We start from the raw sequence: 18,797 nt of genomic DNA, 5'->3' as shown, positions 1-18,797 counted from the left end.
CGCCAGCTTCAGACTTCACATGGAGATCACGCACGGACAGGCGCCTCTGCCCCGTCAGCCCAGACCCCAGCAGCCACAAGCAGGGAGCTCCCAGGAGCTGGGCTGGGGGTCCGGCCTGGATCTGACCTTGATGCAAGAGCAGGGCCTTCACCCCAGCAGGCTGGCCAAAGGTCGCGGTCAGGGAGGCGCCGCCGAGGCCCTGAAGCCGCACGTGTGTGAGCAGTGTGGCCGCTCCTACCGCCACGCCAGCTCCCTCCTCAACCACAAGAACAGCCACAAGACCGGCACCTTCTTCTGCAACTCCTGCCAGAAGGAGTTCCCAAACCTGATGTCACTGAAGAACCACCGGCGGATCCACACCGAGCCCAAACGGTACCAGTGTCCCGACTGCGGCAAATCGTTCCGGGTGTCCACGCAGCTGATCTGCCACCGCCGCATCCACACCAAAGAGAAGCCCTTCTCCTGCCCCCAGTGCGACAAGCGCTTCTCCTCCAAGTCCAACCTCCGGCACCACATGAAGGTGCACTGGAGCGGCTCCACGGCGCCACCTACCTTCCTGGGCGTGCCCAGCGGCGCCTTCCTATAGGCGGCGGGACGCGTGTGGACGGGGGGGGCATGAGGGGAGCCGCCGGTTCCTTCCCCTCCTCACCCTCTTCCCATTTTCCATGTGTGGTTGGAGTGTGTGAAGGAACACACGGACAAACGCCACACACACACACACACACACACACACACGGGCACCGGCACCGGCACCGGCCTGTCGGCTGAGTCGGGCCGTGTGACCGGAGACAGGCGGACACGCTGTGGTCCTCGCTGAAGGGATGCAGCTGATGGGGGACCAACCGCAGCGCGTTCCCATGGCGACCGTGGTCACGCGCCCTGATGCAGCGCGTTCCCACGGCGACCGTGGCCACGCGCCCTGACGCTTGTGGGAGCCGTGTGTCCGGGTGTGGACGCCCGGTCCAGATGTTCGCCCTTCCTGCCCGGACGCCGGCGGTCCGACCCAGGCTTCCGCCGTTTCCGGAGGTTCTCCTCCTCCGGCCACCTTCCCCAGTTCTGGAGGACAGAAGCAGAACTGGACCTGATGGGAGACGGGACGGGAGCTGGAAATGATGCTTTTTGGTCCCACCTGGTCACATGGTCTGGGTCACATGACCGCTCTTCAGTTAAAGCCCTGGTGGCATCTGTGTGTGAGGGAGTCACTTCCTGTTTGGACCCGAGCGTCTGATGGTGCAGGACGATGAGCCGGTTCTGACTGGACTGAGCACAGAACCGCTTTTATAAGAGACAACGTATCATTGTAGTCATGCATTTATTTATAATCTTCTTCTTCTTCTTCTTAACACTTGTATTGGCTGGCGCTAGTCTGTAGGATGTGACTTTAGAGCCGTGTTGATGTTTCCTGAAGCCCCGCCCCTCCGCCTACCCACAATCCCTCTGTTCTGGTGACCTGACGGACCGGAAGGATTCACAGACCTGAAAAAAGAAAGTCTATTCTGCCTTTTGTCACATGATTTAGGGGGGGATCATCTTCCCAGCATCCCTTTCTTCCATAGTCATGTGACTCCACACACTTCCTGTTTCTCCAGCTCATGACAAAGCGGCGGCGGCGTTCTCACCTTTGAACCTTTTTCTGTTCCCTCTGACGGCGACCTCCTGTATTTATTGTTGTCATTTCTCTTTGGATGCGTTTTGCGAGCGTTTGGACGCCAGCGTGCGCGTTGGTGGGCGTCCGACGGAGCTCTGGTGCTAGTTTAAAACGTGGAGCGTGAAGAATGGTCACGTGCTGCTGAGACCCAGAGAAGCTGAACATCTCCGCCTGTGTGTCACGTAGTCGTAGCAGGAAGTGTAACCGTGTTTCCTTTAACTCGTCTCCACGTGTGTAACGCATACTCTCCACTTTTATAAACCATGTTTTGATAATTTGTTTCTTAACAGAAGAACTTGTCCATATTCTATAACCTTTACTGCTGAGTACTGAAAATAAATAGCTCAAAACCAAACTCAGTGTTCTGACTCCTCCAGCCAATCACAGGCCTCAACACAGGCCCCGCCCACAAAGCGTGATGCGGGCTGAGCTCTCCTCGCTTCTCCTCGGGTCCAGAAGTGGAGGAAACCACCTTCAACAAGTTCTGCTGCGCTGGTTTTCTGATTTTAAAGTTGCGTCATCCCTGGTGGCGCTAATGGCTAGCATTAGCTTTGATATCAGAAACGTGCTAACGTTAGCCTCTCTGTTTCTCACAGAAGTCCTGAATTAGGTTTTGCTTCTGTTGAAATGTGGCGACCAGGAAGGTCCCGGACCTCTTCAGAACCTCTTCTGGACCTCTTCAGAACCTCTTCAGACGCTCCTTTATGAGCTTTTCTTCTTCTTCAACCTTTGATGGATGAAACCTTTTGAAAAAAGCTTCTAAGCAGAAGAAAAATATACTTTTAAATGAAAACTGACACTAAATGTTCACATTTTAAGTGTGTTTTTAGAAAATATTTTTATTTTAATGAAATTAAAAAATCACAGTTGGTTTGTGGCTCCTGAATTTGCTGTAAGAACTTTTATTCCGATGTTTTTGTTTATTTAACAGACTGAAAAAAAGAAATTAACTTTTCTGAGTGAAAACTGAGCAGTGGGAGGAGCTTGTGTCAGGAGGCCGTCCTGATTGGTTGCTCAGTAGATCAAAGCCAGTTTATAACGAAGGTTCCCGTGTTTTCAGGAACAGGAAGTGGTGATGATGATGGTGGTGGTGATGAAGATGATGAAGGTGGTGATGATGAAGATGGTGGTGATGATGAAGGTGGTGGTGATGATGATGGTGGTGATGATGATGAAGGTGGTGGTGATGATGATGGTGGTGGTGATGATGGTGGTGGTGATGATGATGGTGGTGGTGATGATGATGGTGGTGGTGATGGTGGTGATGATGATGGTGGTGGTGATGATGATGGTGGTGGTGATGATGATGGTGGTGGTGATGATGATGAAGGTGGTGGTGATGATGATGGTGGTGGTGATGATGATGGTGGTGGTGGTGATGATGATGAAGGTGGTGGTGATGATGATGGTGGTGGTGATGATGATGATGAAGGTGGTGGTGATGATGAAGGTGGTGGTGATGATGATGGTGGTGGTGATGATGATGAAGATGATGGTGGTGGTGATGATGATGAAGGTGGTGATGATGATGATGAAGGTGGTGATGATGATGGTGGTGATGATGATGAAGGTGGTGATGATGATGATGAAGGTGGTGGTGATGATGAAGATGGTGGTGATGATGATGGTGGTGGTGATGATGATGATGAAGGTGGTGGTGATGATGATGGTGATGATGATGAAGATGATGGTGTTTATCTTACCAGTTCAGCCAGCAGCGAGATGCCAGACGTTCACCTGTGGTCAGTGTGGTTGCTCTTAACACCATGCTAGCCCACTGATCCCTGTGTGTGTGTGTGTGTGTGTGTGTGTGTGTGTGTGGTGTCTCCCCACCACTTCCTGTTGTGTATTCTGGGGTTTATTCCCTTGTGGGCCTTGAACGCCCCCAGTGGGCGGCGTCAGCAGAAGGCGGAGCTCCGCCTCCTTCGTCTTCATCAGTTAGATTATTGATCAGCTGGAGCTAAAACCCGTTTTTCCTTCATCACTGGAACGATTGTTTGACGTCCTGCGTCTCCGGCGGCTCGTCCTTCGTCCAGGTCACGTTTGCTGGGACGTCTGTTTTTCCCAGCAAAACTGAACGCACCATCACCTTTGATGTCTTTGATTTCAGAAAACCCCATCAAAGCTGACGCGAGGCCCCTGCGCTGCCCACTTCCCATGATGCATCACACCTTTAGCGTCGAGGAAGAAGAGGAGGAGGAGCACGAGTACACTGAACAATCCTTTTCTTTATTCGAGTTTTCTTTTCAACATGTCTGTCAGGGTTTGTTTTCAACCTTTTATGGTAAATTAAAACTTTGACACACTTATAAAAGACAGCATCTGCATAGAGTTGTCATCTTAAAGATCCATGGGGGCGTGGGGGCGGGGCAGGAGGGGAAGGGGGCGGGGAATACTGGCACATCACATGAACTAAACAGAACAGCCAACAGCAGTACAAGAGTGGGGGAGGAGGGGGGGGGACAGATCGCTTTACGTTACGCTACGCACACGTACACACACACACAAAAAAAACGGGACACAAGTTGCATTTCCAGTCAAAGTTGCATTAAAGCGCCAACTCTGTCCGCCGGGGGCGTGGCTACTGCGGGAGGTCTTAGCGAGCGCGTTTCTGCGTATATTGCACACTTTGTTGCGACAGGCCTGCGTGGGGCGAGAGACCGAGTCCGAAACCTGGGCGGCAGTCGGGGCCTCCGCTGGGAGGAGCCTCCGCTGGGAGGAACTGCCCCTGGGAGGAGCCCCAGCTGAGAGGAACCGCCCCTGGGAGGAGCCACCGCTGGGAGGAACCGCCCCTGGGAGGAGCCACCGCTGGGAGGAACCGCCGCTGGGAGGAGCCTCCGCTGGGAGGAGACACCGCTGGGAGGAGCCTCCGCTGGGAGGAACCGCCCCTGGGAGGAGCCTCCGCTGGGAGGAGCCACCGCTGGGAGGAGCCTCCGCTGGGAGGAACCGCCCCTGGGAGGAGCCACCGCTGGGAGGAACCGCCCCTGGGAGGAGCCTCCGCTGGGAGGAGCCACCGCTGGGGTTCGTCAATGCCGCCAAGTTTCAAGTTCTGGTTCTGGTTCGGAGAAACTCGAGGTTAAGGCCTCCTCCAGGAGGTCGTGGAGCTGACAGGAAGCAGCCGTAATGACGGAAGACTTTGGTGGCGTCTGAAGAACATCAGGAGGGCAGAGCGCACGCTGAACCGCACCAGCTGAAAACGTGCGTCGCTTTCTTCGCCGTTTTTGGAAACATTATCTTTGTGATTTAGTTGCTAACGGGCCGTTTTCTAAAGCGCTCACCACAAACTCACGGAGAATTTCATGGCGGCACGATGGCGGGCGTGATGGAAACCCGCCACAAAGCTGAGCTCTGGGGGCGGGTCCAATTATGGAGGGAAGCACTTTGGTCAGAGGAGCCGGTGGGCGGAGCCTCTGCAACAAGAGTAATGGAAGGAGGAGATGGCTGCTCTTTGGAGCAGGACCCAGCAGTGCATGATGGGTAAAGAGAGGCCGGCGGCCACCACAGCTGATGTGATGGGAGGGCAGAGGCTCTGTTTGGGGGAGGGGCTTGTGGATAAAAGGCGGGACAGAGGTCAGGCTGCGTGTCAACTTTGACAGGAATAAATAGTAGATTTCTACATAGACATGCAAGTCGCTTTTCTCTGAACGTATTTACAATAATTACAGAACACAAGAATCCCGTTTCTGTTGTTGAGCATTCAAGGTTACTACGGTTACGGATGAGAACAGAACTGCTGCTGATGGCGACGCAGGCGCACGTCTTCAAGTCGCTGCGGCGGATCCTCACACCTTTTTTGCGTGTTTGATCTCGTTGGTCTCTCGGGTTGGATCAGGCTCGTTTACATCAGGATCAGTCAAACTTGACCTTCGAGTGTCTTTTCTACGGGGGTGGGCGTGGCCACGCCTCCTCCTCCACGCACCCACCCCCCACAAGGGGGGGCAACACTGATGGGGACAGAAACACTATCGTACATGAGCAGAAGACACGTCAGCAACAACAATCGTCACAGAGGCAGAACGTGGGACCGATGTTGGCGGACGCAGAACCACTTCGGGTCCCAGGACGGAGGACACGCGGGCGCCTGTGGAGGCAAAGGTTGGAAGACAGACGCTTGGGCTAACGGCTAACGGCCAACTGTCACGCGTGTCCCGCCCCGACAACAGCGAGCCGCGTTCACGCAACACAAATGCAGCGTTTATGTTGTGAAACGTAAAATGTGACGCGAATAAAACGTAATCCAGAATTTAGCAGCTGAGCTAACCCGAATAGGAACTTCCTCCCAATGCTAACGAGAGTTAGCTGTTTCTATAGGTGAGTCATGTTTGGTTCTGTTGCGTCCAGAGCACTAGCTAGCACTTCTTTACTTCTTCCTCCTCCAACAAGAACAAACGTTCGTACTGGACCAGCTAGAACGTCCCGTAGTGCAAACACCACTGCTAACATTTTACAGATGATCACATGTTCACAACATTTGGACTGCAAACGCACAGGTGACCAGTTTGTTGCTGCAGACGTGTGGGCGGGGGTGGTGGTGGGCGGGGCTGGTGGTGGGCGGGGCGTGTCTCTCTGCTATTCTAGCCTAACATGTAACATCTTACTGTAAACTCGACTCGCGTTGTGCTCTGATATTAGCGGCAGACGTTTGAGAACACCTGGGTTGGGGATGGGGAGGTTGGGGGCGGGGCAAACAAAAGCTTTGGTCTGAACTCTGGTAAATATATTAACAGTGATAAAATTTCCTTCTGTCACACGTTTAAAAAGTAATTTCGAAGACAAGCTGATTGGACGGTTTGGGCGCCGTCACTTTGTGTTACTTTAACATTAACAAACACACGTTCATGCACCAATGTCGGGGGGGTCATGCTGCACAACACACGCCAACGAATGTTAGCCTGCTGGTTGAACATTTCACTCCAATCAAACACAAATAAAAAGCATCAAATGACTTGGGGGAGGTGGGGTCAGAGGTCACAGACACATAGAAAACATATCAACCCACGAGTACGTGATTAAAACCAACGTTAACGTGATAAAGAAACTGTTAGCTAACCAAAGAGGCGCTGGTTAATGAAAGGGCGGGGTCATAAACACCATCATGCAAACTCCACACTGTCACATGCCTCGCTGTATCGTCAGTATTACTATTACGATTATTATTGAAGTTGCACAACAACACTGGGATGGGCGGGGTCAGCTGGGTAAGAGGGCGGGGCAGACCTAACCTCTGCCCTCTCTTTTAACCACATGTTTGCTTCTCATCTTTTTGTCTATGTTTAGCTTTATTAGCGGATATTAGCATCCGGAACCAAACCAAATGTCCGTGAGGGGCGTGGCTAAAGTAATGGAACCAGAATGAGCACCGGGCTGGTGGCGTTGCTAACAGGCGACAGAGCACAAAGACGACGAGTTTGAAGTTTGCTGACCTGAAGCGCTCCCTTTATTTCCTCTAGCACAACAGCTAACGATGCTAACAACTATGGTGCCAGGGAAAACATTTACATAGCAACCCAGTTTTAAATCTACTCGGCTTTGAGCGTTGCTGCAGCTAATGTCGCTAATTTGGCTAGCTCACGTCTGAAACTTTATTGCTTTAACGCTGGTCTGCACAGATTCTGAGGCCTCCCAGGAACACGAGGGCGGTGGTTCCTGCTGCAGGTCTGGGTTCGGCCTGTAGGCCTCAACAGAGTCCAGGAGCTCCGTATCACAGCGCCTCAAAGACCTTTGGTGTCGAATCTACGAGTGTTCAGCTCACGTCTCCACGTCAGGCTCGTACGTGCTTCCGACCACACGAGGAACGCGACGTGACGCACCAGCCTCGTCTGGAGGGGTCACATGGCCTCCTCCATTGTTTGGTTAATATGGCGCAGTGACGAGACGCATCCTCTCCAGAACCACGTAACTCTCTCAAGAGCAACTTCTGACTTACTCTGAAGCCGACGAGGTTGCTGGAAACCAGGAACGTGTCTTTAAATGGAAAGAAAACTCTAAGAGCAGAACCATCGCAAAGGAACACGAGCTAACAGCATGCTAACGGGTATGACGGAGGTCAGAGCGTGTATGTTGGCGGACCGTGAAGGCTCTACTGCTGAGTAGCACCACGTGAATCCGACATCACTTCAACATCCCGAACACATGACAGGAAGTGGCTGGAGGAAAGGTCATCGATCTGGGGTCACGTCACTAAAACAGAAGCTTCACGGAAACGACAAAGCAACAAACGTTCCCTGTTAAAAAGTAGCGATTTTAGCGGAACGCTCCCAAACTTCCGCTTCCTCCTTTAAATCTTTTTCTCCTTCCTTCCTTTAGAAGAACGACTGTTGTTTCTACAACCTGCTGCGCTGACGTCCGTCCTCATTGGCTCTCGGGTGGAGGAGGCGGGGCAAGTTGTCCTCCTCTTTTCTAAGCTGCATAGTTTGACTGCCCGGCTCCTCCCACCCTCATTTCCACCCCTCCCCCTTTCCCCAGGTCCTCATTTTACGGCCAATTAATGCAGAACCAAAGGCCCCTCCCCCCGCTCTTTGGTTGGATACGGGACACCTGCCACTTCGCAACCCACTTTTTTCAACCAATCAGCCGGCAGGTCGAAGCTAATTAGACAGACAGGTAACTAAACAAAGGGGCGTGGCCACAGCCAAGGCGATTGTCCTGCAGGGCGGCGTTCCAGAAACTTCTGGATGAGTTTAGAAAGATGCAAACAGGCAGAACTGGAACGCCGCTCCTGCGGAACGACCACCCGGTGGCCGCCGCCGCCGCCCAGAGCATCGCAAAACAAGCAAACAAGCAAACAGGAAATGGCGCCGGCTAACCGAAATGTTGCTTCTTCATGTGCAGAACTTTGACTTGTCATCATCGGAGGTGTTTTTATGCGTGTGTGTCTGCGATTATGTGATGGCGTTTTGGGGTTTTGCGTTTTTTTCATGCCCCGCCCAACCCTGCGGCATCTCTGATCTGGGATTGGTTAATTTCTCGTCCTAGCTGATTGGTTGTCTGTCTTGCATTGACGTTTCAAGTTTTGTGTGTTTAGTTGTGTGTTTTTGTCATTGGTGTTTTCGTTTCTCTGCTGGCGGTCAGACGGTTGGTCAGCGTTGGTTGTCATAGCGACACAGTGTTTATAAGCCCAGTGTGCCGCCGATGGTGGACGCCAGGACCACGCCCAGGATGACGCAGCAGATGATGATCATGATTTTCTTCTGCAGGAGGACAAAGACAAAGAAGCCATCAGAGACCCGCTAGCTCAGTTAGCACCTGCGCTAAGGTTAGCAGCATGCTGTTGCCATGGCGAATGCAGAGACGTCGTCATCAAAGTCCCAGAATTCCACGGTGGCTAGAGCGGTGCATTGTGGGAGACGTGGTCCGGCTCACCTTGCGGGCCTGACTCTGGTACTTGACGGCCTTCTTGGTGTCGGACACGGCGCGCTCCACGTAGTCCACGGAGTGCTCCACGTTGTACTCGATTCTGTCAATCATCTCTCCCTGGGAACACAGAACAGGCCCCGGGTCAGGGTCAGGGTTAGGGCGGCGCACCACGCCGCGCCGCAGGCGGGCAGAAGCCCCGCCCCTCACCTGGCTCTCCACCAGCATGGCCATGTCCACGAACATGTCGTGCAGCTCGCGGATGCTGTTTTCCAACTTGATGATCTCGGTGTGTCGGGTCTCGATCTCGTTCAGAGCCTGTTTGGTCATCTGAGAGTCCATCTTGATCTGCAGAGAGTCTCCAGTCAGTCTCCATAGCAACACAAACACAGGCACCTTCCTGAGCATTCAAAGGAAAACGCCGATTACAAAGAGATCAAAGAGAAGAAGAACGTGTTCCTGGCTGCCCCTTAAATCTAGAACCCTCCTCCTGACCTACCAGGTCCTCAGAGGCCTAGCTCCATCCTACCTGGAGGAGCTAGTGACACCTGACCAGCCCAATAGACCGCTCCGCTCTCAGAATGCTGGTCTACTTGTGGTTCCCAGAGTCTCTAGGAGTAGAATGGGGGGCCGAGCATTTAGCTACCAGGCCCCCCTGCTATGGAACCAGCTCCCTGTCCAGGCCCCCCTGCTGTGGAACCAGCTCCCTGTCCAGGCCCCCCTGCTATGGAACCAGCTCCCTGTCCAGGTACGGGAGGCTGACTCCATCGCTACTTTAAGATCAGACTTAAAACCTTCCTCCCCTCCCCTCCCCTCCCCTCCCCTCCTCTCCTCTCCTCTCCTCTCCTCTCCTCTCCTCTCCTCTCCTCTCCTCTCCTCTCCTCTCCTCTCCTCTCCTTCCCTCCTCTCCTCTCATGTCCTCTCCTCTCCTCCTTGATTGAGTTAGCCTGCTCTAGCTAACTTACCTGTGCTAACTGTAGCACTAGCTGTAATCCAAGCCAAGCATGACTCTGGTCATGTGACCTGCGTCTCATTGGAGCTTTTAGCATGAAGGAACTGAACATGAGGTGGTTCCTTCAGAATAAAAGCTCTCAAACCTTCACCCGTTCTGTGTCGGGTGTCATGTGACAACGGCCGTGTTCACTGGATGTATCAGTGCACCTGGCGGCGGCTCGGGTCGACGCTCGCCACCGTGAGTCTGATCAGGCGCAGCGCTTACATCATCAGTGAAAATGGCCAGTTTGCCGCTCTCCAGCATGTCCTCCAGCTCCTCGTTGGTGGTGGTTCTCCCAGCTGCAGACACAAGACAGGAACACATGAAGCTCGGCGCCACGCGCGTGCACGGCCCGGCGGGACGCGGCGCCGACTCACTGATCTCCAGCTGCCTCTGGATGCGGTCCTTGCAGCGGTCGCGGTACTTGGACTGCGTGGTGTTGTACTCGGTCATCACCTCCACAAACTTACGCGACAGCGTCGAGTGCTGAAGCGACACACACGTGTTCAGTCGGGACACGTCCGCATCCTCAGCTCAGGTCATGTGACCTGTCTCACCTGAGTCTTTCGGATCCTGAGGTCTGCTGATGATCTGTTGAGACCTTCCTCTTGTTCAATACTCTGCTCGATCGCTGCACACGCACACACACACACGCACACACACACACACACACACACACACACACAGTTACAGTTGAACTACAGTTAGCTGTGTCGCTACCTTGGCTAACAGCATATGTTGCTAAAACTCCCTTTGCATGATCCTTGTTTTTTTTTGTTGCACACAGACTGATACTAAGACAGCTTTGATGCTAGCTCACAACATTAGCCTCATTACTGTCAAAGCTAATGCTAACCGTGAGCAGCAGCAGGACATCAGAAAATGAGAGGAAATATGAGCGAGGGGCCGCCCCGATAGAGGTAATAAAAGAGTTTAAAGAGATTTAAAGTGAATAAAACCAGACAAGCTGATGTAAAGTGATCTAAAGGCTTCTGCCCCACAGGAAGTGATGTCGTAGTAGGTTATTAAACGTTTCCTGTTTGTCTGCAGAGCTGCTAAACGCTCATGAAGCACCGACCTTTTAATTTTGAGCGAACTTTATTGGCTGTCTTCTTGATGTCGGCGGTGAGGTCCTCCAGCTCCTGTTTGGTCTCTGCAGAAGAAGAAGAAGAAGAAGAAGAAGAAGAAGAAACACCAAGAAGGCTTCAGCTCAACACGGTCCTCACAACTCCAGGTCTTCGTGTGTGTGACTGTAACAGGAAGTGCTCGTCTTCAGGGTCTGCTGTGTTACCGAGCCTCCTGGTGATGATCAACGTTATTGTTTAGGGTCACGACGTGGTCCGGCTACATCAGTGCACGTGGAGCCGTAGCCGGACTAGAACGGGTCCAGAGTGGTGGAACGGGGCCGGACCAGCACCCCCAGACAGATGGGTTGGGAGAACACGTGCACGGCGAGCTAGCCTGTGTGATGTGCACACGCGCTACGTTTCCCCACAACCGTTGAGAACCGAGCGAGCCTGCTAATGGGTTAGCTGTGGTGCTAGCTCGCCGGGGGGGTGTGGCTCCGCCCATAGTTAGACGACTGTAAGCTTTGTAGACAGAAAGTCTGGTTGCGTAACTTATTGAGCGTATGGTCTGATTTAGGTTTCCATGGAAACGCACTGTGTGGATTTTCCCTCCTCTCACCTGAGCGCGGCTGCAGGCAGGTGATGCACAGTTCCTGTATGTGTCACAATAAAAGCTTTAATATCCCTCATGATTTTTTTAGCTCGGACGGCGTCCTCGGAGGATTTTAACCTTCAACCCGATGACCAACGGCAGGAGGAGCAGGAGCATGCGGGACAAATGAAGGGATGGATGAGAGAAAAAGAGGAGAAATTAAAACGAAAAGGAGAAAAATCATCATGCAGAAATCAAACATGGTGCCTGAATGTCACATTTAGTTGCTTTTAACTTTAATCGCATCAACTTTCTAGAATCAAACTGCCTCTGAATCTGCATTTAGTGACACAAATGGAACCATGTGACTTTCCATCTGTGGGAGCCACTGACATTTAGCAGCACTGTAGCATTGCTAACGCTGAGTCATGCTGAGTCGGGCGCTCACTCAGGCGCTAACGGCTGCTAACACAGACGCCATTATTAACCAAAGCCAACTTCCTCCGACTTCATCAATACTTTATAAACATTCTGAGTTGTGGTAGCTGTTAGCATCTTATCGTCACAGTCAGACACGTACGCGAAGCTAAAACGTAAAGAAAATAAAAGAATGTTTCTGATGGAACTGAGGTGCGTGCGCTAGGAGCCAAGTGGGAGGAGCTTACTTTCATCAGGGTTGGGTGCAGCCAGGATGGCGCTGTGCTGCTTCTTCACCTTCTCCACGTCCTCGGACAGCTTTTCTATACATCCTCTGATTTCTTCAACCTCCACACACACACAGACACACACATGAGATTCTAGATCATCGTAGTTGCATTAGCATGCTAAAATTAGCTGTATGTTCGGCCTCTGAGGTCACGTCAGGACGTGCTATCAAAGCTAAGTTAGCAGCTCTGTAGAGCAGCGTGTCCACATGGCTGCTAAAGACGTCGCTGCGGGACACAACGGCGCTCAGTTGTCCAAAAATATCCCATAAAATATTTCAGTTATTAGCAAAGTTCTGCTTAAAAAGTTTAAACACGCCCACCTTACATTTCTGACCAATCAGATCACTTCATTGGGTGTACTCACACCTCAGAAATGTTAGCCTGGGGGTTACCTGGCGGGTCTCACCTGTTCGAAAAACTCGTCCATGAAGTGGTCGCGATCAACCTGCACCACCTCCTCGTCATCGTCGCTGTCCTTAGCCTGCAGACACAGGAAGTCCGTCACACATGTGACACAGACGATGCCGCGGGGAGCTGAAGGTCCAAACAGGACCTGAGCAGCACAACAACCTGAACTGGGAGGTATCACCGCGCCGTAGCGCTGTGGTGCCGTAGCGCTGTGGTGCCGTAGCGCTGTGGTGCCGTAGCGCTGTGATACCGTAGCGCTGTGATACCGTAGCGCTGTGATGCCGTAGCGCTGTGATCCTGTAGCGCTGTGGTGCCGTAGCGCTGTGATGCCGTAGCGCTGTGATCCTGTAGCGCTGTGATGCCGTAGCGCTGTGATGCCGTAGCGCTGTGGTGCCGTAGCGCTGTGGTGCCGTAGCGCTGTGGTGCCGTAGCGCTGTGATACCGTAGCGCTGTGATGCCGTAGCGCTGTGGTGCCGTAGCGCTGTGGTGCCGTAGCGCTGTGATACCGTAGCGCTGTGATACCGTAGCGCTGTGGTGCCGTAGCGCTGTGGTGCCGTAGCGCTGTGATGCCGTAGCGCTGTGATACCGTAGCGCTGTGGTGCCGTAGCGCTGTGGTGCCGTAGCGCTGTGGTGCCGTAGCGCTGTGGTGCCGTAGCGCTGTGATGCCGTAGCGCTGTGGTGCCGTAGCGCTGTGGTGCCGTAGCGCTGTGATACCGTAGCGCTGTGATACCGTAGCGCTGTGATCCTGTAGCGCTGTGGTGCCGTAGCGCTGTGATACCGTAGCGCTGTGATGCCGTAGCGCTGTGGTGCCGTAGCGCTGTGATGCCGTAGCGCTGTGGTGCCGTAGCGCTGTGGTGCCGTAGCGCTGTGGTGCTGTGATGTTCGCTAACCTTCCTCCAGGTTCTAATTTCTTCATCATATAATAGAATCAAATTTGATTCCTGCTGCTGAATGAAGCTACAAAGTCGACTGCTGAGATTGTGGATCAAGTTTCAGATGAGTAACTTCACGACTCAGAAGAGAAAGAAGGTCAGCAGGTCAGAGGGGGCGGAGCTCTAAGCCATCGCTGCTGACATCACACATGTGAACACGCGTGTTGATGAGCAAATTAGCGTGATTAGTGTGGATGAGTGAAGAGCAGCCTGTGGCACGAGAGGAGGAAGAGGAGCAGATGAAGAGCAGAGAGGGGGATGGTAGGTGATGAAGATAGAGGGAGACAGTGAATTGGGGGAGGGGAGAGCAGCTGCTGCACACAGGAATGCTCTTCATCACACAGCTGAAACTGCCACCATCATCACCATCATCATCATCACCACCATCACCATCATCATCACCATCATCATCACCACCACCATCATCATCATCACCATCATCACCATCACCATCATCATCACCATCATCATCACCACCACCCTCATCATCATCACCATCATCACCACCACCATCATCATAATCACCATCATCACCATCATCATCATCACCACCATCATCATAATCACCATCATCATCATCATCATCATCATCACCACCATCATCATAATCACCATCATCATCATCATCATCATCATCATCATCACCACCATCATCATAATCACCATCATCATCACCATCATCATCACCATCATCATCACATGTTTGCCTCCATATATCCAGCATCCAATATCAGCGATTTAGATTTTAGCCATACCGTATTTTCACGACCATAAGGTGCATTGTATTAAAAGGCGCAGTCTCAGTTATGGGTGCTATTTCTGTATTTAAAACATACATAAGGCGCACCGTATTATCAGGCGCATGCTGAAACATACAGTAAAAAATGACAACGGAAGTAAAACAGTGAGTTTCGACACATTTATTGAACAAAATATTCATTCTTCCGCCACAAAACCATCAAAGTTTTCATCTTCTGTATCTGAATTAAACAGCTGCACTATTTCAATGTCCAACATCCCGAATTCCTCTTCTTAATCATCTGAATCGGACTCACCGACCGGTTCCGGTTCAGCATTGATTTTGTTAAAGCTCTTCCAATACATGAAGACGGTATCATAGCCCAGGCGTCTACAATCCACCCGCATATGGTGGCATAACCTGCCCGCCGCTGCCTCATAGTCTTTGTGAAGGAGTGTTCGCGTGCCCCGTTGTGCGTATCGCCACCGTGCCGGTCCCTTTTTCTCCACTTTGTGGGTCAAAGGGATGTTAAAAGTCAGAGGGATCTCATCCATGTTGGTGATGTGGCTGGGCGCGGTTATCTTGTCGCGGCAGTAGGTGCGGAAGATGGCCGCCCTCTCCTGGTTAGGGTTAGGGAAGGTGGCCGCCCTCTCCTGGTTAGGGTTAGGGAAGGTGGCCGCCCTCTCCTGGTTAGGGTTAGGGAAGGTGGCCGCCCTCTCCTGGTTAGGGTTAGGGAAGATGGCCGCCCTCTCCTGGTTAGGGTTAGGGAAGGTGGCCGCCCTCTCCTGGTTAGGGTTAGGGAAGATGGCCGCCCTCTCCTGGTTAGGGTTAGGGTTAGGGTTAGGGAAGGTGGCCGCCCTCTCCTGGTTAGGGTTAGGGAAGATGGCCACCCTCTCCTGGTTAGGGTTAGGGTTAGGGAAGATGGCCGCCCTCTCCTGGTTAGGGTTAGGGAAGATGGCCGCCCTCTCCTGGTTAGGGTTAGGGTTAGGGAAGATGGCCGCCCTCTCCTGGTTAGGGTTAGGGAAGATGGCCATCCTCTCCTGGTTAGGGTTAGGGTTGGGGTTAGGATATATTCGATGGCCTGCAGTTTAAAGTAAGCCTCATTCATACGCGTCTCGCTTGACCGGCGCCATTTTAGGGGATCCTTACGCGTAGGTGTGCCGCTAATTGATGGGCGGAACGTTTACCGTAGTGCACCCACCAAAGGCGCACAGCAGATTTTGGAACTCAGTCCACACACAAGGCGCTCCATATTATAAGGCGCACCGTCGATTTTTGAGAAAATCTCAGTGTTTAGGTGCGCCTTATAGTCGTGAAAATACGGTAATTTTATGTTGGTCCTTCCCTCACTCCTTACTCCCTCCTTCCCTAACTATGTCACTCCTTTCTTCACTCCCCTCCCTCTCCTGGTTAGGGTTAGGGAAGATGGCCGCCCTCTCCTGGTTAGGGTTAGGGAAGGTGGCCGCCCTCTCCTGGTTAGGGTTAGGGAAGATGGCCGCCCTCTCCTGGTTAGGGTTAGGGTTAGGGAAGGTGGCCGCCCTCTCCTGGTTAGGGTTAGGGAAGATGGCCACCCTCTCCTGGTTAGGGTTAGGGAAGATGGCCGCCCTCTCCTGGTTAGGGTTAGGGAAGGTGGCCGCCCTCTCCTGGTTAGGGTTAGGGAAGATGGCCACCCTCTCCTGGTTAGGGTTAGGGAAGATGGCCGCCCTCTCCTGGTTAGGGTTAGGGTTAGGGAAGATGGCCGCCCTCTCCTGGTTAGGGTTAGGGAAGATGGCCATCCTCTCCTGGTTAGGGTTAGGGTTGGGGTTAGGATATATTCGATGGCCTGCAGTTTAAAGTAAGCCTCATTCATACGCGTCTCGCTTGACCGGCGCCATTTTAGGGGATCCTTACGCGTAGGTGTGCCGCTAATTGATGGGTGGAGCGTTTACCGTAGTGCACCCACCAAAGGCGCACAGCAAATTTTGGAACTCAGTCCACACACAAGGCGCTCCATATTATAAGGCGCACCGTCGATTTTTGAGAAAATCTCAGTGTTTAGGTGCGCCTTATAGTCGTGAAAATACGGTAATTTTATGTTGGTCCTTCCCTCACTCCTTACTCCCTCCTTCCCTAACTATGTCACTCCTTTCTTCACTCCCTCCCTCCCTCCCTCCCTCCCCCCTCACTCACTCACTCACTCACTCACACCTTCCTTCCCTCCTTTCCTCCCTCCCTCATGACCCTGGGTTAGGGTTCTAACCCAGGGTCATGAGGGCAGCTGAAGCCCCTTTTCTGCTTCCATGACCCCCGATTGAACGTTCTGCAGCTTCTCTTGATCAGCATCTCTGGACACACCTGAAAATGTCTGTCCACCACCATCTCCATCCAGCCTGACAGAACCTGAGAGGTCCTGCAGAGAAGAACCCCAGTAGAAGTCAACAGAAACAGAATGAACAGACCAAAGAGAGAAGATGAACGACTGAATCAGGGCTGCTTTCCTGAAATGCTCAGCTGGCCTGGATCCACTTCCTGCTCCCCAGAGATCCCAGCATGCTCCTCATTGTACCATCTTGGCTGCAGGAGATGCGACACACATCTGATGTGTCTCACATGTGACAGATTCTATTTTTAGATGATGCACTTCATCGTCTCAAGCCTTCCTTTTCTTTTCCTCCTTAAAGATGGCGAGTCCGAGTCCTGATCCAGAATTAGCTCCAGTCGACAAGTCTGGACCCAGTGGATCCCGAATCCACCCCATCAGGCCCCTCGAGGCCAAGTGTGACGGCTCCGTCGTTTTCTCCTCTGCTGGTTGTCTCCTCCCACTCACCTGCTCAGGTAGGGAGAACAGTCTCTCTGACCCCGTTGCTCTGCTTATCTGCAGCTGAGACTTGTGGGTATTGTAGTCTTTAAAACTAATGATGCCAGCATCTAACAACCACAGCTTCCATTATACCCTTAATTTAAAAACTGGATTTTTCCAGTTTTCTCAAACTCAGCATGGACCTGACATCATCAAGACTTCCTGAGTGTGAGCCCACATGCTTCCTGTCAAAGCATGACATCAGCATGACATCAGCATGACATCAGCATCATCTTCCAATCACAGATCATCTGTGTGTGTGTGTTGGTTTTCATGCTGCTGTGAGTACCAGGCCTGAAACTGTGGGATCTTAGTGGATTTAAGAAATGTAATGTTGAATCATTGGAGATGATTTCACTCTAAATATTCCCTAAGGTTTTCTTTTGGGGCCGCAGGATGGCGAAGAGTCCAGACATTCTCACCACACAAACGTGTATTCTGACTGCACGGCTGAAGCAACGGTCTCACACCTGACACCCTGGAAACCATCAGACGACACCCAGAAACACCAACGAGCCTTCAGCAAAGCAGAAAGGAAAACTGGCTGTCATGAAGCTGCAGAGACAGGAAGTGAAAGTGACCTCCAGAGCGCCTGCAGCAACCAGGCTACGTCCTTGACTTGGCTGAAAGAGGGCCAGTGGCACACACACACACACACACACACACACACACACGCACACACACACGCACACACACACACACGCACACACACACACACGCACACACACACACACACACACACAATCACAGCACAGATATGCACACAGATAGCATTAGCATTAAACGTGTAGCTTCTGTGGCTCAGAATGTTTCTGGTTTCACTTGTTTCTTCAGCAGGTCCAGTTGACTCTGGTTCCGGACGCTAATATTTACAACATTATTTGTGTTTTTAGTGTGTAAAGCAGAGGTGGAACCGGACCGTGCACTGAGGATCAAAGCTAGTTGTTGGGTGGTTGGTTTCACTAGCTGAAGGCTAAACTGGGTCACGCTGACGACCTCTTGCTCTCTACCATAGCTGATGCAGTCATCACCATCCGGCCTACGGACCACAGGTGAGCCACAGGTGAGCCACAGGTGAGCCACAGGTGGGCCACAGGTGAACCACAGGTGAACCACAGGCGAGCCCATTGAGCCACAGGTGAACCACAGGTGAACCACAGGCGAGCCACAGGCGAGCCCATTGAGCCACAGGTGAACCACAGGTGAACCACAGGTGAACCACAGGTGAACCACAGGCGAGCCCATTGAGCCACAGGTGAACCACAGGCGAGCCACAGGTGAACCACAGGTGAACCACAGGCGAGCCACAGGCGAGCCCATTGAGCCACAGGTGAACCACAGGTAAACACGAATTGGATCGAGGTTTAGGATCCATAGACCTTCTTTCTGGTGGTAGAAGGTAGCATCTAAAACATGTTTCTGTTTATTTGCGCTCCTGCTTTAGGATCACTGCTAACTGCTACTAGCTGTTACAGGATCTGATTAAAGCTAACTAACAGATGCTAACTCAATGACCAA

At 52.3% G+C, this 18,797-nt stretch overlaps 1 protein-coding gene across 2 annotated transcripts in view; it reads right to left on the bottom strand.

The window, feature by feature from the left end:
- Positions 1–8,331: 8,331 nt before the first annotated feature.
- The window catches only part of LOC101067771 (syntaxin-1B), a 13,641-nt gene continuing 3,175 nt past the window's right edge, over positions 8,332–18,797 (bottom strand). For both annotated transcript variants that reach the window (XM_029836674.1, XM_003965018.3), the window contains 9 exons: positions 12,768–12,842; positions 12,320–12,419; positions 11,074–11,148; positions 10,553–10,626; positions 10,373–10,481; positions 10,221–10,294; positions 9,212–9,349; positions 9,011–9,121; positions 8,332–8,838 (listed from right to left, as the gene is read on the bottom strand). In XM_029836674.1, coding sequence (XP_029692534.1) covers positions 8,758–8,838; positions 9,011–9,121; positions 9,212–9,349; positions 10,221–10,294; positions 10,373–10,481; positions 10,553–10,626; positions 11,074–11,148; positions 12,320–12,419; positions 12,768–12,842 — 837 coding nt within the window. In that variant the 3' untranslated portion in view covers positions 8,332–8,757. The remainder of the gene's footprint in view (positions 8,839–9,010; positions 9,122–9,211; positions 9,350–10,220; positions 10,295–10,372; positions 10,482–10,552; positions 10,627–11,073; positions 11,149–12,319; positions 12,420–12,767; positions 12,843–18,797) is intronic.

Source organism: Takifugu rubripes, chromosome 5, assembly GCF_901000725.2.
Source record: "Takifugu rubripes chromosome 5, fTakRub1.2, whole genome shotgun sequence".
Taxonomy (NCBI): Eukaryota; Metazoa; Chordata; class Actinopteri; order Tetraodontiformes; family Tetraodontidae; genus Takifugu; species Takifugu rubripes.
Note: the sequence above shows the minus strand (reverse complement) of the source record. Positions and strands in the feature narration are given on the sequence as shown.